This window comes from Centropristis striata, chromosome 16 (genome assembly GCF_030273125.1).
Source record: "Centropristis striata isolate RG_2023a ecotype Rhode Island chromosome 16, C.striata_1.0, whole genome shotgun sequence".
Classification (NCBI taxonomy): Eukaryota; Metazoa; Chordata; class Actinopteri; order Perciformes; family Serranidae; genus Centropristis; species Centropristis striata.
In genome coordinates this window covers 30,979,304-31,002,324 of record NC_081532.1, presented here as the reverse complement: position 1 = coordinate 31,002,324, position 23,021 = coordinate 30,979,304, and the positions used below count along the sequence as shown (strand labels likewise).

The 23,021-nt window shown below is 38.8% G+C and overlaps 1 protein-coding gene across 1 annotated transcript; it reads left to right on the top strand.

Annotated features, from left to right (window-relative positions):
- The first annotated feature begins 606 nt into the window (after positions 1–606).
- Positions 607–9,432, top strand: prox2 (prospero homeobox 2). The gene is made up of 4 exons (XM_059353787.1): positions 607–2,175; positions 4,376–4,483; positions 5,871–6,065; positions 8,631–9,432. Exons 1-4 carry the CDS (start codon positions 646–648, stop codon positions 8,796–8,798), a joined length of 2,001 nt encoding a protein of 666 aa, XP_059209770.1. The 5' UTR covers positions 607–645; the 3' UTR covers positions 8,799–9,432.
- The last annotated feature ends 13,589 nt before the right edge of the window (positions 9,433–23,021 follow it).

Genomic DNA, 23,021 nt, shown 5'->3' with positions numbered 1-23,021 from the left:
TTCATGGGCAGCCCATATTACAGTTGTTCTTTTTATCCTTTGTGTTATCCATTATTACAACCCCACGATGAGATGATAAAAAAAGAACGCACTCCCTTATTGCTTAAGATCAAGGGTTTCTTCTTCCTCTCTTTTTTTTTTTTTACAGAACTGAGGATCTTGCAAATAATGTAGGCTTCTTTGATATAGTAATTCTACATTTGCTTGTCAATGTGGTAATTTAAAAAAAAACATACGTGTAACTTCAGGTTTTCTAAACAAAATGACAGAATTACCTGCATGTTGTATCTATTAAATTTTTTTTTTTTTACAAATTAATATAGTTTACCTTTACTTTGCTATGTAACCGAACCATAGAGAGACATTACATGTTATTGTCATAACTGTTTATTTGAAGAGACACAAAAACACATTGAGATATCTTATTGTACCTTAAAATGTAAAAGAGAGCAGTATTAAAAATGACATATAAGATTTAAAACCAACAAAGGGCTTTATATATAAACTAAATCTTATTTTAAAATGTGTTTTTTTCCTTATTTAATATCATAGCTGTGTTCCATTTTTCTGTCTTTTCAGATTCTTGCATTTCATATAACTCTGACTGTGCAGACGAAGCCTGAGCCAGTTTCCTCATCAGTGAGCATGAACCTCAGTCTCCCCGACCAGAACATGCACAACTCCAGTGAAGACTGCCTAGAAGACGACAAACCTGATGTCATGTTGCCTTGCTTCCGCAGAAACATGTACGAGGAGCCTCTGGCCTCGTACTCCAGCGGCTCCATCATCTCTCAACTCCTCCGCAAAACGATCCACAGCAAGAGATCCCTAGATGAAAGCCATTACTACCTTTCCAGCTCCACTGCAGCTGACTCCGGCCAGGAGGATCAGTGCAGCGTCTCCTCCAAGGACAGCACGGTGGAAGCTGCCTCCCCCAGCGGCCACGTTTCTACAGGAGCCAGTCCAGAGGGAGATCATCCCATGACTGACCACCTGCAGGCCAAGAGGGCCAGAGTGGAGAACATTATCAGGGTCATGGCGGGCTCTCCCAACAGCCGGCAGCATGGGGACAGTGAGAGGTCTGACACAGATGCCAGAGACACCAGAGAGGCCAGAGAAGCATACAGGGAGAACAAACGTAAGCAGCGGTTGCCTCAGCATCAGGAACACAGTGTAGGAGGACCGGCAAACAGAAGACCTGGAGGCAGCAGCAGTGACACCTGCAACAGCAAGGATGAGGAGTGTCACAAGCTGAAAGAGCAGCTCCACAGCATGCAGAGGCTGCTGCGTCAGCTGCAGGAAAAGTTCCTTCAAGTTTACAACAAGGAAGACCCCGAACACGACGTCAGGGACGAGACAGAAGTTGAGCATGACGCCCTGGGAGAATCCCGCTATGTGGCCACTGAAGATGATTTTGAAAGGAAGAACAGCAGAGTGGCTGAGTGTAAGGACAGAATGAAAGTAGTAAATTATCTGGTGCACCAGAGAGAAAGTCAGAACCTGCAGGACACCCTGAAGCAGGAGCTCTCCCGGGCTGTGAATGACTGTGTGGACAGAGTGTTCAAGAAGGTGTCCCCCACAGGGCTGGACCTGTCCCCTCAGCAGCGCATGTGCTCATCCCCAGAGATCGGCGTAGGTGCGGACAGGAAGAGCCAGCAGGCCGGCTCCACCCAGGAGCAGCCCCAGGCAGAGGAGGCTGCAGTGAAAGCCCGCTCTTTGGAGTATTACGAAAGCTCCGAGGCTCAAAGCCCACAGGACCAGACGGAGGCACTTTCACTGGTGGTCCGCAAGCCGGCGGTGACCCCTCTGAGCTCAGTCACCCCAACGGTGAAGAGGCCCTATCCTGTGCACCAGGCACCATTTCAGTTCAATTACAGCACCCCTCTGCATGACAGTCAGATCCTAGAGCATCTTCTTAAGTACGGGCCCCATTCCAACTTCGGGGGTCTCCCCTGCATGCCCCCATCAATGGACAGGACCTCCCCGGACTCAGTGGACCTGCCTTGGGACACCATCGCCATGAGGTCCAAGGTGACGTCCAGCCACCTCGGCCACCACCCTCGTCCCTCAGCCTTGGGTGCAGTGACGGTCGATAATCTGTGTCTCCCTCATGTGAAGATCGAGTGTGGTGAACTGCAGAGCATGGCGGAGAGAAACCCCTACATGTCTCTCAACATATCCTTTCACTTAAAAGAAAGATTTCAAGCCAGAGTGGCTTTTGTTGTTGCTTTTCCTTGATGCAGGATTTAGAACTATATGATTTAATAATGAGGCTAAAAAATAATCATATGGGTAAATGTTTGTTTTTGATATATGTAGATTAAAAGTGCCGTAAATGCAAAACAGCCATTATAAAATGATTACATTTTATATAACTGAACACTGAGAAAAAATCCACTTCCACAAAAATTTGCAGTAAAAAACCTCGATGTGACATCATATTATTTTTCACTATTCCCATGTTTGATAATATCTCATATATGCTGTATTTATTTTATACAAACTCCCTATATTCCATCTCCATCCATTTGAACAATGGCTGGTTGAGCTTCATTGCAGCATGGGCAGTTCTAGTAACAAACTTCAAGGAGAATTTTTTCTTTGATCTTGCTAACCCCATAGAAAATTACAGCGTCTTCTTTAATCTGAGCAGAGTAATGACTTTAAGTTTAGAAAAAGACAAATAAAAAGGAATACAAGGCTTTGATAAGAATTGCCAGGAACAAAAGCCAATTTTTCAAAGGCAGAGAAAGCATCGGTTTCTGTTTCAGGAAGCGTAGTTTTTTCAGACTTGAAAAGGTGCAGGATCTATTTCTCCATCATCAGAGTGATAGGGGTGCATCTGAAAGGTCACATCTGAGTGCTGGTGGAAACCAAAAGTGCCTCCCAACCATAACACTTGAGCTCTTGTCTTGAGTATTTGTTGTTGGATACCTTTTGTCAGAATGTACACGATTGATAGAGTGCAAGATAACCGTTTTTTTAAAAATCCTCATAGGAACTTAAAGAAATCCCTCTGGGATAAATTGTCCTGTTCAGGGATAAATATGTTTTTTAAATGACTGTATGTGTTTGCTGACAGCCACAGGGATTTGAATAATATATGCATTTCATCATTTTCTGCCCAAATTAATTAAAACAATTTCTGTACTATCGCTCCCTAAACTAAAGTCTCCTAAAAATAGATCCTAAAATAGTGACAGAACTGTTCAATTGTGTTGATTCTCATGTCGCAGGGCATTACAGAGAAATATTATTATGTGGTTCCTCTCAGGATCTGCTTTATCTTTACAGAGCAAAGAGCTCTGCTTCTCTTTGAACAATGCCACATAAATCTTTCATCCAAACTTCCATATTTCAAAGGTAGGGTTCCCTAATAAAGGTATAGCGTGGTGACCTGATAAGGAAATATTATGACCTAAGGCGCGGTGGTGGACTACAGAGGAAATGCTCCTGAGCATCTTCATTGCCATAGGGGGAAAGCTCGAGAAGGTATTGAATTTATTAATATTGGCCATAAAGGAAATATATGTTGAAATATACAGTCATGGAAAAATGATTAGACCACACTTGTTTTCTTCAATTGATTGTTTATTTTAATGCCTGGTACATCTAAAGGTACATTTGTTTGGACAAATTATAACAACAAAAATAGCTCATAGGAGTTTAATTTAAGAGCTGATATCTAGCCATTTTCCATGGTTTTCCTAATAATGATTTTGGTTATTATCAAGAAATCCATGGAAAATGTCTAGATATCAGCTCTTAAATTAAACTCCTATGAGCTATTTTTGTTGATATCATTAAATTTGTCCAAACAAATGTACCTTTAGTTGTACCAGGCATTAAAATGAACAAGAAATTGAAGAAAAAGGGTGATCTAATATTTTTTTCCATGACTGTATGTTGAGGAAATTTTACATCTAAATTATTTTAAATATACCACAAAACCTAAGAAAAATAGAAAATATGTTATCTTATTGTATAATATTATTTTGTAACGTTTGACCACATTTTCCATTTTTGCAGGAAAATATATAACATATGTCGTCTTTAAATCAACTTAATTATATCAGAAAATCATCTCCTTTTTTTCCAAAACATTTCAAAACAAGCTGTCTTAACTGCCAGGCATGAAGTGCTTCGCTCTCTAATTAAAAATCCCTAATCTAATTCGTAATTCTGTTTTGCCAATAAGCACATGTTAGGGTCATTATTGACTCCCTGCTTAATGCCGAGCTGTTCTTTAGGGAAATTCAATTTAGCCGAAGATTGAGGCAACACAATACTCTGGTCTGCTATCACTTTGCACACGACTGTATGCTGTGTGTTGTATTTAATTGTCAGTGTTTTACGCCTTAACGTCAACGTGAACATCCAGGAGGGTCTCACTCCGAGCCATCTGAAGAAGGCGAAGCTCATGTTCTTCTACACCCGCTACCCCAGCTCCAATGTGCTGAAAACCTTCTTCCCTGATGTCAAGGTAATTTTATTACTACATATAAAAAAATAAAAATCTCACTCTTTATTTCAAATAACCTGCAGGGTTGTTTATCCTGCGTTTAACTCCCCGGTATCTGCTTGTCAGTGTGTGTTTGGGACAGAAAAATCAGCAGTGTGTCGGAGGAGAGAAACAAAAACGCAGAGGGTTTAAATAACAAAGCCAGTGAGCTGCTAGTATGTCCTGGGGGCAGAGGGAGATACAGGGGCATTCTCTCTTTAAAAAAGCCACTCCAGTCAGCAAATGGAGTGACAAAGGACTCTGTAGGCAAGGCATTGCTATTGAGTGTCAACAGAGAGTTGGTATTAGAGACTTGTGCGGCAGCAACCAGGCGGTGATGAGCTGGCCCTAAACACAACATCCTGTGTATTTTGGCCTTGGGCACGTGTCATGCCTCCTCTTCTATCTCCTTTTGTCTTCTCTCTTGTCTCCTGTCGTTCTCATTTATCACCCTATTTATCTTAGCTTCCTTCTTTTTTAGTCTTTTTCTAATATGAACCATTATATGACAAGCTCTCCTCTCCTGCCTCCCTTCCAATTTTCTCCCAACATTCTCTCCTGTCTTCTCTCCTTCCACCGCGGCCCTGTATCTCGGAGCCAGTGCGGGCCCCTGCCTCTCAATCTGCTCTGACCCCCGGGGTCAGGGGGGAGGATGCTGTTGCTGCAGCCCTGCGAACGTCTCCTCCTTGCTTACAATCCTGTGGTGGGAAGTGGCACTGAACAAAAGAGCACCTAATCCCAGTGTCTGATTCCATCCTATCAGCCCGAGTCAATGAGAGGGAAGCTTCCTTCTGTCCTTATGCTGCCGCTTTCTCACCCACCACACCAGAGAGAAGAAGCGTCTTTGATGCCTGCCCAGCCCTTAGGCATTTTTTTCTGTCTTTCTGGATGAGGAGATAGAATAACAAGGCTAATGTCAAGACTGAGTTTAGAAATACAGAGCCCTGACAGATGTTTTTTCACCCCGGACATCGGTGGGAAAAGCTCAGAGCAATTAATGTCGCGTAGAGTGACAGACCATTTGGTGGCATTTTGCCCTACAGGTACCAAATGCACATTTTCACTCAATTATAGGAACACTGGCTGATGCCAAAGCGTCAGACGGTCATTTGATTTTTAATTTAAAAGCATAGAGACTTACATTTCTGTATGCTGTCACTGAAAATTAAATTCTGAAATTACATATTTCATTTAGTTGAAGGATGAGCTCTGCTTTCATTTGCCTCCTTCACAAAGAAATCAAAGGTTAGAAAAACACTCCTGGAGCTTGTTTTTTTTTTTTTTTTTGCAGGACTGTCCCTTTAATCCTCTGCTCTAAACTTATGCATGGTATAAAATGAAGTTATTATTCTATTCTCTCTATTTCTAGTTCAACCGCTGCATCACCTCTCAGCTGATCAAGTGGTTCAGTAACTTTCGGGAGTTCTACTACATCCAGATGGAGAAGTTTTCCCGCCAGGCCATTGTTGACGGCATCAGCGACGTCAAAGACATAACAGTTAGCAGGGACTCAGAGCTGTTCCGGGCACTGAACATGCACTACAATAAAGCCAATGACTTCCACGTAAGTGTCACTCATTAGTCATTCCTCTTTTATGTTGCAGTTTGTATTGTTTGTGTCGAGAACATTCTGATAGATTTTTTTTGCTCACAAGGTTTTGTCAAAAGACTGACATCACTCATTCTGTTCTATTTTATTAAGAGGAAATACATTATTCAGACTCTTAAGGTCTTAAAGGTCCCATATTATAAAAAGTGAAAGTTCCATGTGTGATGAAAAGATTCATACCACTTTCATTTCAGTTCAAAATAAAGCTGCAGCCATCACTCAGTTAGCTTAGCTTAGCATAAAGATTGGAAACAGAGGGAAAAAGCTAGCCTGCCTCTGTCTGAAGGTAACCAAATCCATCTACCTGCCCCATTAAAGCCCCCAAATTAACATGCAACATCTTCCTTTTTTAATCCTAAACAGTTGCTTGACGAAAATGGGCTCTTAAATCCTTGTTTTTCCACTTTGGTTTTTGCACTGATCAAAAAATTTAATTATAAAAAGTTCATTAGGGGACTCTTGTTATGTTTGGACAGAGCAAGGCTAGCTGTTTCCCCCTTTTGCTAATCTTGATGCTAAACTAAGCTAACTGCTAAATTGCTGCTGGTTGTTGGTTGACATTTACTAGATAGACATAAGAGATGTGTCAACATTTTCCTCTAACTTCGCCGGATAGTGAATAAGTGTAAGTCCAGCTACTCCTTTAAAGCACTGGTTCCAAACCCTTGATTTGCAATTATTAAAATTTTAAATATACATTGTGAGCTATATCTCAGCATTTAATTAATTATAGTGAAGAAGACTAGATGAAATTGATTGCATTGCAAAGATTGCATTATTATTAAGATATATGTTTTAAAATAAATCTCACATGATAAAGACACAAACATAAGTTATATCCACAGAGCCTCTCTCTCTGCTGAACAGCCGTGTCCTGCATTGGAAAAGTACACAGTTAAAACAACCAAAGAGCTAATAGAATAATGGCCGAGATGAAAACACTGTCAAAATTGAAGCTGGTATGATTGTTAAAAATATATGTAATATATGTAATACAGAGAATTGTATGAAAGTAACTAAAAGCTCATCTTTGATGCATTATTTTCAGGAAAAAATCTGCTCAGAATTCATTCAAATTGCTTGTTTTAAACAAACTTCCTGCTGTAGTTGTGTTCACTATTTTGGTTAAATGTACATTTGTTTATTAGTTATAGCTGAACAGGGTGTTGTCAGTTTACTGGATGACAGAAAAGGGGTCCTTTAAGGAAAAAGGTCGGCTGGTTGGTTGGAGTTGACATTGATCCCAGCGGTTACTAACCTGCTGAAGTATGTCCTCCTGTCAGCATGGAGCCGTGCTCACGTATGTCCGTGCTCTGACCTGTGTGTCACACTGCACCTGTGGCTGGCCAGCCTTTACAGTCATTATCTAAACTCCAGAGTGATGCTTTATCAAACTGTGGGAAGAGGAAGCCGCAAAATCCCACTAAAACAACTCAGGATTAGAGGACCAGTACGCCTGAGCGAGACTGAGATTGCTACTGATGCGGAATGCTGAGAAAGACGCTGTGGATTCCGAGGGAGAAGGCCGTTTGGTGGGAAAGGGACGGGACCGTTTTCTTTACCTTGGGACCAAGACATTCCTTTCCCAGGGACGCTTTTGTGTCAGGAGATGAGGGGAAAGAAAAATAACTTATGCCAACAAATGTTGTGTTAACTGGTCAGTGGATGGGAAACAAGGGCTGCAGGGCGGGTTTCTCCCAGCATCCCTTAGATCTGATGCGCTTCTATGGAGCCCGCTGCAGTTATGGATCACTCCCAGATTCTTACCCAAACTTTAACAACACCAAATCATTTTTATTAACCACTCAGTTTATACCTAAACCTACACACCTCAAGTCATTTTAATCTTTTTCCACATTCCCGCTGGGTTTAATAATTATGCTTTGTTGACAACGCTGGGGAGAATCCCTGGGAAGAAAGCTCACCGGTTCTTAGATAAGATTGAAGAAAACAAGACTGGCTAATCAAAGAGGCCTCCAAATGAAAGCTAATGATGGCACCATTGCATTTATTGTATGTGTGCAGAGAACAAAGAGATGAGCTCCCTTTCATCAGTTTGAGTGTTTGAAGAATTGCACTACAGGTCTTCATTTCATATGTTTTTGACTTTGAGAAAACTAAAGACAGATTGGTCAGTATGCTTGTAGCACAGCATTACATGATGCACCTTTTCCATTATTAGATTTATGGCTGCAACTAACAATTATCTTCATTGTGGAATATGGAATAATCTGCTGGTTTGGTCTGTAAAATGTCAGAAAAAAGAGAAAAAATATGTCTAAGGATACGTCTCATTTTGTATAGAAGATGAAGATAATCAATTTTATATGATATAAAACACAGAAAAGAAGGAAATTCCATATTTTAAAGGCTGGAAACAGAATTTTCAGCTGTTTTTGTATTTAAAAAAAACATCACTTTAATGATTAATCGATTATCAAAATTATTATTTTACTTAGAACACGATTTGGCCGAGAGTGATTCAGCTTCTAAGTTTTATGCTTTTTCCTTCTTTTACAGGTTCCAGATAGATTCCTGGAGGTTTCTGAGATCACCTTGCATGAGTTTTACAATGCCATTTCTGCGGCCAAAGATTCAGACCCCTCTTGGAAAAAGGCCATATACAAGGTGATCTGCAAACTGGACAGCGACGTCCCAGAGGAGTTCAAGACATCTTCCTATTTATAGGCTGAAGTGGAGAATGATAACAGCAGAGGAGCTTGGAGTTAGTCACTTGACAGTATTATTTCATCTTTCTTGTAGTGCATTTTAGTGAGGTGAACTGTAGATCATTTTGTAGATCTGTAAAAACACACACAGACACACCATTTTAAATATCAAACTATCTATAGTCTAAAATGCTGTATGTTCTACTTTTACAAACAAATATTCATAAATATTGTGGTTTATTCTATTGTTTAGTGTTTACTTGTATGATCAGCCTCAACACATTTAGATAGTTAATGAGTTTGTAGGTGTGTAAAAATGTTTACAAAGTGTTTTCTTTTCGATATTATTATGAAACTATAGTGTAGTCTGATTTAGCTGAACTGAAAGAGTTTTTTGCCAATTACCGTCAGTATTAGTTTGCTTTTAAATCATTGCATAGCTGTGTGTGTTGTGTAAATGTATGCGCTGCTGTTGTATGTTATGCATACTGTTCTATAATTATGTTGTAAACTTCTAGCTTGACAGAATGTGCATGTGAAAATAATGAAAGTGGGTTTTATTATCATGTATAAAAGGTCATGTAAAGTACAATCATTTTCAGATATTTCATTCACAGACATTGTACTGGATGATTATTGAAATTAAAGATGCACTAAATTATAAGGTAAACCTTGTATGTTGTGTTTTTCTTTGACAATACATTATTTGTGTGCTTAAAGAAGACACACCAGGTAAATGCTTTGTTTTAAGCTGTAAATGTTTAACTCTCCCTGTGAAAACGCTGCGAGCCACCGCCGAGCCCCTAAGGTGCCTCTAATCCACGTCCAGCAGCCAGCTGTTAAATGTCCCCCGAACTATGCTGTTCACATTGTTCACCGAAGCCAATTCAAGTCAACTTTCTAAGGCCTGCATTCATTGTGTGGCCCGGTGCGGATGCGGACAACTGCCATGTCTTAAAAACAGCCACAATGCATTCCCTCCAAATGACTAACGCCCGAGGTGACCTCATATCGCAGTTGTGCCACCAAAGCAAAATTCCACAAAACCGTTGACTCTTTCTTCCAGGCACCCACTCAAAGCACGCCGATCGCAAACACAAGCACATGCAAGTATGGTGATGTCACACCAAACATAATAATAATAATCACATGAGCTGTTTTGGATGCCCTGGGCTTTAAATAAACTGGAAAATCAAAGTAGTGAATTAAATGTGTTGAATTATATTCACTGCAAATTGTATACTTCACTGTTAATAAACATAAACACAACTTCTGAAGTATTTATTATTGTGCCTCATACAAGAACATTTCTTAATTTTTTCTTAATTTTCTCTGAAGAAAGAAAATAAGAGAAGTCACCTCCAGATGCATAAAACATTCCTAACCATCCCGATCTGCTCTTACCAAGGTGTGCTGAATGACGAATCCACCTCATCATAACTGTTTATTAGTATAGGTAGTGCCCCCTAAACAGCATACAAGGATAAGTGTTGTGCTATTTGCAAATTATCTGGGACATGCCCAGTAGAAATGCCACCAAAAACAATTTAGTACGCAAAGGAACTTAAGCAGTAGTGAAATCAACAAACAGTGGAATATTCTTAAAGGTTCAATTTGCAATTTGTGGCCACAAAATAGGGGGCAGCCTTTCACCTTGTGCAAATGTTTCATGATTTACTGTTCAAGATTGTGAAACAATCTGAAAATATCCTCATCAACAATGTATAGCAAACTTTAAAAAAAATGATAAGAGCTACACCTGAACTTATACACAGAATTGTAGTATAGTATAGTATAATATATATATAGTTTATATATATAGTATAGTATAAGATACAACTTTATTGTCTGTACTACAGTAAAAACAGACACATTTCTGGTTTTATATCTTATCTTATCTTATCTTAACTTTAATTCTGTGTATAAGAGACAGTTGCAATGTACAAGTCCCCAGAGCATCTATAGCTCCATCCTGGCAGAGATTACTGGCTTAGCAGAGTGTACAGAGACTAACAGCCCAGCAGAGAGGAGGCACAGGCGGATGCGATGTGAAGTCCGGTGTGGAGTCTGCACAGTAGATGATATGGCCTGCTAGATCCCCGGCTAAGCTAAGTTGGCTGCCATGTATGTGGATCGTAATAGTCTTATGTCATCCAGCCTGAGAGAGTAGTTGTTGGCAAAAAGACACAGCACAGCAGATTTATGCTGGGCCGCTCTTAGCCTAGCCTGGATTGCTTTCTTTTGCATCGTCTCTGCTGGGCTGTTGTTCTCTGTGTGCTCAGCTGAACGAGTAAACTCTGCCGGGATGGAGCTAACTATTGCAAAAGTCTCTTAAAATGCAGAATCTCAGTTGGCGTGTAACGTTAGGCATACATTTTAGTTTAAGCTGCTGCTAGCTTATGCTAAGTGCTGTAGCTACTGCTGATAGTGCATCTGTGTCAACGTCTTCATCCTCTCAGAGGGCAGACTGAACAAATACAAGACGGGTAGATGCTAGCTAGTTAGCATGCTAATTCCCGAAGATATCATTTCAACACAATATTTAGATTTATTTATGCAGCGACATAATGCAATCATCAATATAAATACATAAATTCAGAAAATCTGAGGAGGAAAAAAATACATTCTGATATTCAGCATGTTTTCCAATGAGGTTTCACAGTTTTTAACCATCACTCCTCAGAGAACTGCGTCCTTGGAGGAAGTCTGAGAGCATTTTCTAGTTAAGTATCTAGTTATCATTCTGGATGTTTATTAGGAGTCTGTTGACAATGATATTGCTAAATAAAAATAGCATGACTTTAGTAAGAAAGCGAAAAATATCCATTAATGATAGGCTAACTAGGCATAAGTACATTGTATTTTCTTTATTTGAAAGTTCGGCCCTAACAGTGTCTGCTAACACAAATGTAGTTGATGACCCCTGACATAATATTATAACTATGACTATTTAAAATTCTGTTGATTGTTAGTTTATTGTTGGAACTAAAAAACAATCAGGCTATATCTACATATTGCACCTTTAAGAGTCAGTATTGATTTTAGAAGATCAAAAACCCTCCTAAAAAAACTTGATCAAATATATAATAATATATAACAATATAAACTGTATTATATGATATTCATGTATAATTTATGTTCCTCAAATTCAATTCCTTGGATTGGACGAACAATTTGTGGACTGTGACAATGATATAATGTAGTGCTCTTGACCAAATTTTTCTCTTACCTAAGAGAAGATACAAAATAAGAAAAGGCCTCAGGAATCAATGGGTACTAACAAAATAAAACATTTTTGGATACAAAAAAAAGAGGACATTTCTTTGTATATTGCTTCCTTTATACAGCCTGCTGTATGTTTCCAGGTCATTTTATCTCTTAAACTTGAACAAAAATGCAAAAGGTGCCTCTAAAATAATACAATAAAGACAAAGAGGAATGTACAACAGCATGGACCACTTTTATAAACGTACACTCTTTATCACTGTGTGAGATTACATTGTCTGTGCGCAAAACCCAACATTTAATAGGAAAACCAATTAGGCACCCAAGCACCAATTACATCAGAAATGATAACATTAAGGAAATTAAAACATTAGTTGAATTGGTTGATGACAAAGACTGGAGACAATAAACCTCACTAATCTTTTAATAGATATTTCTTTTCAATTAGATCTGTCTTCTTCAGTAAATTGATTTACATTCTCAACTCAATTAAAATGCCTCTGGTCGAACCAAAGTGCTTTGCTCTAAATTAATTTGTTGTGTAACATTTTCTGAACAAGACTTGGTAACCTCTGATATAATGAAAGAAAACAAAGAAAATACTTTCAGTTTGCTGAACTGCCTCTGGCTGACAAGGCTTCAACTTAAACGGCGAGATATGAAATTATGTTCTGTATTAGAGAGTCTCAGATAAAGTGCAGCTTCACTGCTTTGTTATGAAGATGAAATGAAAAGTAAAAGGCTACAGGAGGACGGCAGGTAATTCAAACAAAAACAGGGTGTCGGAGTAGACAGAGGCTTTGTGTTCTGCTTTTTACCTCGTAGAAAAGCACATATATATTAAAATAAAACATACAGAATTTATTGGTAGTTTTTCTCAGTCTCACACACTGGAAAAAATAGATAAAGAGACTTTACATCAATCGCTTAGTTAGCTGGAGATGATCAGAAAAAGAGTAACAGCATCATCTAGTGAATCTCTGCTGTAATACACACAGCTCAGCTCAACTTCAACTCATATACATACACACACACACACATATATATATATATATATACACTACCGGTCAAAAGTTTTAGAACACCCCAATTTTTTATTGAAATTCAAGCAGTTCAAGTCAAATGAACAGCTTGAAAGAGTACGAAGGTAAGTGTTGAACTGCCAGAGGTAAATAAAAAAAGGTAAGCTTAACCAAAACTGGAAAATAATGTAGGCTACATTTCAGAATTATGCAAGTAGGCCTTTTTTCAGGGAACAAGAAATGGGTTAACAACTTAACTCTATGGAGTCTTGGGCTATTTTGTCCATTTTTGAATTCTTTTCATGTCTTTGTAATGTCATTTTGTGTCTTTTTTTAGTCCTTTAGTTCAACATAAAATGTGGTTTTGAATCTTTTTTTATTTTCAAAACACTATCATGCTCAATGAAGAATTTTAAATGTTGCAAATGTGCATTAATTTCAGAGTAGTAATGGAGACATTAAACTGCATCATTTTCAATTAAATTCTGGAAAAGTTGGTGTGTTCTAAAACTTTTGACCGGTAGTGTATATATATATATATATATATATATTTTACATTACCCAAACACTAGCATACATTGAGGCAAATCAACGCTACAGGTGGGAATATAATATCTTTAAATGGGGCAAAAAAGACCTGATCCATATCATATCTCTAAGAATAAATTACGCTGCCAATTTTTAATATCTTATCTTAATCTAATTTTATTATTATGATTATTATTATTATTATTGTTATTATTATTATTATTATTATTAAAAATGTCTTATTTTCTCGGTTATTATTATTATTATTATTATTATTAATAATAATAAATATGATAATAATAACAAAAGCAACAGTAATATTAACAATATTGATTTTAGTTTATTTTTGTTTTAATTGTTAATCCTTTTTATATTCCTACTTGTTTATATTGTAACATGTTAATACTTTATTATATATTTTACTTGTTTATTTGCTTATATTTTACTGCGGTTTACTATTTATTGTTTTTTGCCATCCACTTTGCTGCTGTAACTCTAACAAGGGGAATTTTCATCTTAATCTTAAACTAAAAATAACTAAAACAAAAGTAATAACAGTAATAATAATAACAACAATACTAATAATTTATTTCTCTTTTCTTTATTATTTGTATGTTCGTGGAACAGTTATTATGTCAAATTGGATATTGACTATGAACTTTAAATCATATTGTAAAAACCTAAAAATGCACAGTAAATCTGTGTTTTTTAAGGCACTGAACATGCAGCAGCAGATTGTGTTGTGTATAAAAGTCTCCACACAGTGGTGCACTCGTCACTACAGTAGCTGAGCTGCTGCTGAGGGACTCTTCAACACAGCGAGGACTTCAAGGATGCGGACACTGTGAAATCTTCTAATAATTGTCCACATTTAATTTTATACATTTGTGAGTTTTAAAAAAAAAAAACGCATGGGGTGATTTTGCACAGTTATTGTATGTGTGTGGTGTGATAATAATAGGAAAATGAGCAAATGTCTCCTTAGCAGGGTCCTCTAAAGACAAAGGCAGGATCAGACACCCCGGAGCTGGAGACAAAAGCAGCTGGGGGACTGGGGGCACTGGGACAGTCCCTCTGTTTAATCTCCCGCTCATAGATATGGGATTTTTTTTTTTTAGTAGGCTCACTGTGGGAGTGCGCAGGGAGCAAAAGGGAGTGCAACTTGAGAATGGAGGCCGCTGACTTTAGCCTGCCCTTCAGACAACCACTTCTTGGTGTAGTTTGGTGTGATCACCAGTAAATCTTTATTAATTTTAATTGGAGCCCCCATTTAAAAGAGCAATTAAAGCGGATTAATCGAGCCCATCCCGTATAATGTCTTCTGTTAATTAGTTTGTCAGCACTGTTTTAATATCGCTTAATGACTTCATATTTCAGGGATGACATTAAAGGGATGCTGAAGGAAAAGAAATGGCCTTATCACAATGCGCTGCTTTAATGGGAGATGTCCCCCGCCAGCGGGCAAGGTCAGGCCCGAGGCCGCTGGGGAGGCAGAGGCTTCAGGGTGGCACCGAGGCAGTCACCTCCAGGGATACAGCGCCTCACACACACTGGCACACAGTCACTGTTGTATACACACTCTCCCTCAGTCACTCAGTCTACAAACAGTTCTGGGAAAGGGATGAATGGAGACACGTGAATCCTTGCTAGATTCTGTTTTTCTCTCTTTAGGATTGTAAATTTTGGAGGACGAAGTTAAACAGATGAGGATGATATGACTCTTAGGTGAGATTCCCAGAATGTTTCATTTACACAAATTGCACTGCAGACAGCAAAGCCACCAGGATGCTTTTGGGGTCCAGTCCAAATATGTTTTTCTCTAAAGCCCAAAATATCTCTGTGATTTTGTGTCTCTCTGATTTGACCTGCTATTTAAATAAACTGTCTGATAGAGGTGGGGGGGGGAAAACGATACAGCATAGTATCGCAATATTTTGTGTGCCAATATTATATAGTTTCATGGTGGCCAAGTATCGATATTTAGTGTTCCAATGGCTGTCATTTGCTGTTTTTTCCCCCTAGAGGCTGTAGCAGGCTCAATTTTAGGAATATACTGGAGATACTGGAATCATATGAAACTAGAAGATCTAAGGAAATCCATGCGTCAGGATATCATGTCGGGAAGTTGTAGAAATAACGCTGCAAAGTTAGGGTTTTTTTTTAATGTTTCATTCAAAATTCAGAGCAGTGAAGCTCAAAGTTGAGGCAAGTTTGATAAAATGCTGCAGTTGTTGTCGTCCATACATGTTTGATATCAGTTCAGTTCAGTTTGACTGAATACTTTGTTGGTCAGTCTGTGGGTTTGACTCTCATTGTGGAGAAATAAAAAGACTGAAGTGAGATGACTAGACTGAGAATTTTCTCTTATTTGACAAAATAAATCTTGATTGAATTTCATTTTGTGGACACAGAATACAGTTCAACAGTTAAATCAAAATATATTGTATCTCAATACTCACCATATCACAAAATGCTTAAAATCGCAATCATATCGTATCATGACTCAAGTATCAGGATAAAATCGTATCGTGGGGCCTCTGGGGATTCACACCTCTACTGTCTGATAATAATCTTGGCGTCTGTATTAAGGTGGACATTGCATCACAGAACAAATGACAGATGACGGTGATATTTATAGGCGATGCTTGAAGATGTATGCACAAGAAAACATTTTCGCTTGCAGGTTCAATTTGTGTGCAGATGATGTGAAGATAGCCCTCTTCAGTGCATATTGTACACCATTCTATACTGCATATTTGTGGTTATAAATCTTATCTTATAATGATGCCATGAGAATACTATACCCTAGAGACCTGGATGGAGCAGTGCAAGTAAAATGTTTGTGGCTGCAGAAGTGAATACTTTCCAAACTGTTGTAAGAAATGTAATGTATAAATTCATCTATCGTCTTAATGACTCCTAGGATTAAATAATCATGGTTTTATTTATCAAACATAAGGTTTAGCCCTACATGTCACCATTGGTGGAAAAAGTATTCAGATCCTTTACATAAGTAAAAGTACTGATACCACACTGTAAAAATGACTCCACTACAAGTAAAAGTCCTGCTTTCGTAACTTACTTAAGTAAAAGTACAAAAGTATCAGCATCAAAATGTACTTTAAGTATCAAAAGTAAAAGTACTCGTTTTGCAGAATGGACCCACTAAGATTGTTTTATATATTCCAAATATGTTATAAGATTATTTTTATTGATGCATTTATGTAAGCAGAATTTTAGTTTTGTAAAGATAGGGTTAATTTTAACTGCCTTCTATACTGTTATGAGGTTTAATAAAAACAAATGTCTAATAACTTTAAATTGATCATGTTTTTATGTTAAAAATTACTGAAAAGTAACTAAAGCTGTCAGCTAAATGTAGTGGAGTAAAAAGTAAAATATTTGCCTCAAAATGTAGTGGAGTAGAAGCATAAAGTTACATAAAATTGGAATACTCAAGTAAAGTACAAGTACCTCAAAATTGTACTTAAGTACAGTACTTGAGTAAATGTACTTGGTTACATTCCACCACTACACATTACCAATCCCAGCTGTGGAAACACTTGTATAGCGTTCTACTTGTATTACATTAATTTATACACGTTTCTTTTTTAAACATGATCTTTTATAGAGGCTTGAATGAAACTCATTTTATGTATCGTATGTATGTACATTTGTATGTATGTATTGTTTGTTCTTGGTTTGTTGTTCTTAATCTAGACCCTGAGTCTGAATAAAAAGTTGAGTTAAATTATATTGATCCACCCTAACATTGTCCAGGGAGCTTCTTTGGCTACTACTACTACTACTACTACTACCACCACATTCTGTTTTCATCCACTGTTCCTAGGTATACACATGAAAAATTATGCACTGAAATTGTGAGACACACAGGGATTTGACCCAGCAGACCAGTGTTTGTGTCCCATTTGAAACCAAAAGTCAATATAGTTGTGAGGTATGTGACTGAGCCCAGTAGTTCTATACGGAAGGAGCTATTTAAACACAAATACTGTTCTTTTTTGCCTTAATCTAACCAAGTAGTTCCTTTTCACAAACTTAACATTGTGTTTAACAGTGACTGTCATGTGGAAAACAGCGACTGTGTGACCGCTTCACATTTCATATTTGGTATGATAGTACATGAAACAGGCATTCAGTGGTTTAAAAAAAGAGTGCATATAGCGGCTGTAAATGGGGAAAAAATGCCCCTAATGTCCACAGTGTCTGTTCCACACCAAGTTTGCTGAAGTGGGTGCCATAGGACCCAGGAGTACTGCTGGAAGATTCTCTCATTCTCATATTTTTAACATTTTTTATGAAAGATTTAATTAACAAATATCCATATTCAACTTCACAATCTGTAGTAATTATATCTGTGTGAGCTGGTTTTCTCATCTCTGGCATACATGAAAATAAGACTAGGAATCAGCTGTCACTGTCAGAATCTACCCTTATCTATTGTTCATTTCAAAGTCAGCAATATTGTGAAAAACTGTTGACTTCCTTTTTTCTGAGTGATTGGGGTAGTCCTGATAATAATATTTATATTTAAAATGATTTTTACTGGATAAAATATATTATTATCATGACGTGGATTTACATACAGTCTATTATAATCACCTCCCACCATATTCCCTCATCCTCCCTCTCCCACATCCTCTTGTCCAGGGTCACACAAAATAAATAAATAAAAATTTAACACATACAGAAAAGTAAACATAACAAATAGTAATCAATCTTTACTATTAAGAATTGTTTTTAACAAGACTTAAAAATACAATTCATATACAGTCATGGAAAAAATTATTAGACCACCGTTGTTTTCTTCAATTTCTTGTTCATTTTAATGCCTGGTCCAACTAAAGGTACATTTGTTTAGACAAATATAATGATAACTAAAAAAATATCTCATAAGAGTTTAATTTAAGAGCTGATATCTAGTCATTTTCCATGGTTTTCTTGATAATTACCAAAAATCATTATCAAGAAAACCATGGAAAATGACTAGAGATAAGCTCTTAAATTAAACTCTTATGAGCTATTTTTGTTGTTATTATATTTGTCCAAGCAAACATACCTTTAGTTGTACCAGGCATTAAAATGAACAAGAAATTGAAGAAAACAAGGGTCTAATAAGTTTTTCCATGGCTGCATGTACAGTAATGTGCAAAAGTCTTAGATAGGTGTGAAAAATGCTGTAAAATAAGAATGCTTTCAAAAATGTAAATAGTTTTAATTTTTTTTTATCAATTAACAAAATGCAAAGTGAGTGAACAGAAGAAAAATCAATATTTGGTGTGACCACCCTTTGCCTTCAAACCACCATCAATTCTTCTAGGCGTTTTTTCCCCACACCTTTTAATAAAATACATGTAAATGAAAGTTGGCCATTGTACAAGGAGGGTGTTACCAGACTTGAGCTGCAGCAGGTTGATGGTTTCATGATATGACATGAAAATTGACATCTATCACACGTCACCAAAAAAAAAAAATCTTTCTGTGAAGGGTGCATGTGTTGGGTTGGTGGGCGAGGTGAGAAAAGGGAGGTGCCATACAAAAAGAAGGGTTTCATGGTTTGAAAGTGATTGGGAGCCACTGAAACTGAATCTGAGCATTGACAGATAGAAGTGTCTGCAGTTTGGAGAGCCTTGACATTCTAATGCTCTACTTTTATACTGTGACTCCCTTTTTTGTGAAATAGCAGCTGTTGAAAAGAGGCACTGCAGAACTGAAAATGCTCCTACGGTGGATGTTAACACAAAGTTCAACTCCTTTTTTTAAACAGAGATTTGATGTAGTATAACAGCGTGCCTGCACATTAGCCTGTGATGCTCCCTTCACAGTGACACCGAGCCAAAGGTGGCCCAGCAGCAAGAAGTTGATAAAAACCAACAGCACATCCTCCTTATTGCAGCCCTGGCTGGCGTGCATCCCTGCTAATTTGAGTGTGCCCTCGCACCTCCACTCTCCTCAGCAGATTCATAAATCTCATTCCCATTATCCCGCTAATTAGCCGGGATTACAGGAGCATGTAATGCCCCCGCTTCCCAATAGATTGATTGGAGGACGGTCTCTTTGTTTTGAAATCACTTCCTGATTGATGTACAGAGCCCTAGTTTGCAATTGTAATGGCCCAGATGTTAACAATCAAATGCGTTTCCGCTCCAGGAAGTAACAGTCTGTCATGGAAGAGGAGCCAGCCGAGCGTGTAACGACACATCACAGGAGTGTGGGGAAGGAGGGACTGCGGAGGAGGGGATGGAGGGATGAAGGGGGGTTAGGTACTGGAGCCCTGGCTTGAATTGCTGCTGAGAGAGGGCATAATGTCCATGCCCATACTTCCATCTCAACTGTATATAAGCTCTTTGTTTTTGGTGGCTTTTGCAGAAGAGAAATATTGGCATTTCTGAAACTTCATTCTGATCTGCATTATTTTTTATTGCTTGAGTTGGTCCCTTAATTCTGCAGGAGTCCATCCTTCAGTTTGATCCCCGTAATGAAAAATGGCTTTTTAATTCAAAGGCTCACATAAACTGGTTCCAGGTTAGACGAGAAAACTTCATCAGCACATTAGTGCTGAAGATGTTATCAGTGCCAGTTCCCATTCTGTCAAAGCGATCCATTTTGCCAACAGTAGAGGGCACTATTGTCTAACCAAACTGACTCCTTTGCCTTCCTGCTCATTCCTTTTTTCTTACCCTTCACCAATAAATCACTTTCCCGGATAGTTAATGGATATAGAAGCAGATCATGAGTGAGCTATCTGTGGGGCGATAATTTAAGTGAAGATCCTCACACTGATTGCAGTGAAAGGTTATTTATTTCAACAATAATGCAGGACACAAAGGGGGAATCTGGGCAAGATTACCAGCTAGGGTATGCTAGAGTGCTCATCTCCAATGGAGCAGCGTGTAAATTGGGTTCACTTTCCCCAATGAAAATACAGACTGCAGTTTATTTCAACTTTATGCACATGGAAGGCTGTGCTTCCCTCTCAAGGGTGGCTGGGGACTTAGAGATGGCGGTGCACATGAGGGGAGGGTGGGTTTAGACCTTGAAAAATGCCCCTTTTGTCCCTGAGTCTCTGGAAGGCTGAACTATTGAGGTATGGTCCCCCATCCACCAGTTCCCACTCTCCTCTAATTAAAAAGCATGATGACAATAAGGAGACGGTCTGAAGCATGTTGGCCTGAATAATGGACAGAATAAGCACAGGCTCCTAAATGGGACTGAGGTAAACTCTTTGTGTGCATGTTTGTATGCTTGTGTGCTGTGTACACAGTGGTGCTGGGCACTATTGATTGACTGTGTTGGTGGAGAACCGCAGGGCACAGAAGCTAGCTCGGCACAGATACTCCAGTTCTCCCCTCATGCAGAAAAATGCATGATTAAGGCCCAACTGACATGTCTAAAAAGTCCTGGAGAGAGAAGAGGAAATAGCTCCATATGCTGCCCCATGTGGTCACAGCATCCCTAAAGTATGGCACCGCTCACTGTCTGGTTCTGCATCACTTCCAATAGCCTCTAATCACTGGGTTCTACAAACAATGCACTGGTAAACACATGCCACAGCAGAGTATGGGAACTTAAAAGCTGCAGCGTTCAATACGCCGCACACTTGGGTATACAATGTATACTTTTACATGTCTGTCATGCTCCAGGCTTTCAACTACGCTGTCAGCCAAGATATGCATCGGACATGGATCCAATGCTGTGTGAGATATAACCATTGGGTAAAGGATGGGAGCCCTTGAGCTGCATGATAAGCACTGTCACAGAGACATAACATATGTATCTATGCTATGCTTTGCTTAACGCTCCAGCAGGCTTTGGTTGACTTTACCTGGGGTGGCAGGTGAATTCCCCTGCTCAGCAGCATGGCTCAAAGCAGCAGTGTCAGAAATGGTGCAGAGAATGGGGCGTCTTTAGGACTCCTAGGTTCGGACTCTCCAGGAGGGATCTCTATTCCCAGATGGGCCTCCTGATCATCAGACTCCTTCCTCAGGGTGATGGAAGCTAAGCAGCCCTCTCAGTACACGCAGCCTCCCATCCAGATGGGTGGATCACAGGTCAAATTGTCCCAGACAAGTGACTGGGGACATTTGGGTGGCTGGTCCCAGGGGGACAGCACGGGACAAGAGGGAACCTGCCTGAGACTGGCAGCTGCAGCACTCCCTCCTGGCCTAACACACCCGAGGGTGTGCCTGCTGCTCAGCTTGTGCCCCAGTGGCATGTGACAAATGGTGACATGCTTCTGCTCCCCTGCTTTGTTAGATCGGTGGCCCTGATTGAAAGCAACGCAGCAGGCATCTCTCAGATCCATATGTCTGCAGAGAGACGGAGGGAAAGGAACGAGAGAGGGAGCAGACTCATCCTCAGCTTTAGCCAACGCTCAGACAAATGAAAATAAAGTGATATCATTCCAGTGCATAAACGTATGCAATTTTCTGCAATAATGGGGTGCTGGAGATGAGCATGTGCACTGCCATCATTTTATTTACATATGGATGAGTCCATTTTTGTTTTTATGCACACCAGTCTCTTCATTAAAATGTGCAGCTCAAGTCATTCAAAGAAGGATCATATTTCATGGAGGAATAAGGAGAGTTCCAAAGGATTTTGAAGAAATAAAACAAGAAAGAAGACAACTGAGCCAGGCCTTCTACTGAAGTTCCGCAGCCTTTATTAAAAGTGCGGCATGATTGATAACCTGTCAGTCATCGGAATAATCACGACCAATCCCGTCTCTCGCAGCCAGCTCTGCTTCCCGCCCTCATCCTTTATGCCCCTATCACCCCCAACACATCCACTTGCCATTGAAAACCTGTAATTGAATGAGTTTTTGTCATTATTGTGATTAATCATATTAATTTGAACTAATTAAGAGATGGTTCGAAGTTATGACAATTAGATTAATGAAATTAGTTTTAACTTTTTTTTCATCCAACCTAATAAAAAAGGGAAAATCAGACCAGGACTGTTATGAAACAGTTGGCAATCTGGATTTTGGGACTAATTGAATGTCTGATTTTATTAATGATGAAATTTATAAAAGTCCTTGAGGGGGAAATTAACGCAGATTCAGCTGCTAAGAGTGGAAAATTAATTAAAATTCCTGGAGATATTCCTGTCATTAAAGGCACAGGGCCTGTTAACCCTGGTCCTACTGTGAATGGCTAGTGTGTACACACAGGGGCTCTCCACACTGACTGCAGGGAGATATATGGGTTTTTAGGAATGACACATAAGCTTTAAGAATCATCCTTTAACTGAGATTATTAGGTGTTCAGTGCTGGAACTCTTTGTATTTGGTCTGGTTTTTCCTTTAGAGGATTAGACGATGGATCCAAATCAAATTCAGAGTTCTTTTCAGTATTTATGTGGTCAAGCACCTACCTACATTAGAGAGCTTCTACAGTTGAATATCATATCAATAGAAGGGGGGTAATTAGTGATTTACATTG

Bases quoted from the DNA above. Each gene is read 5' to 3' on its own strand.
- prox2 (XM_059353787.1), top strand. From the start codon at position 646: ATGAACCTCAGTCTCCCCGACCAGAACATGCACAACTCCAGTGAAGAC. The intron at 2,176-4,375 runs ATATCCTTTCAC...GTCAACGTGAAC, and splicing joins ACCCCTACATGTCTCTCAAC to ATCCAGGAGGGTCTCACTCC. The intron at 6,066-8,630 runs GTAAGTGTCACT...CTTCTTTTACAG, and splicing joins ATAAAGCCAATGACTTCCAC to GTTCCAGATAGATTCCTGGA.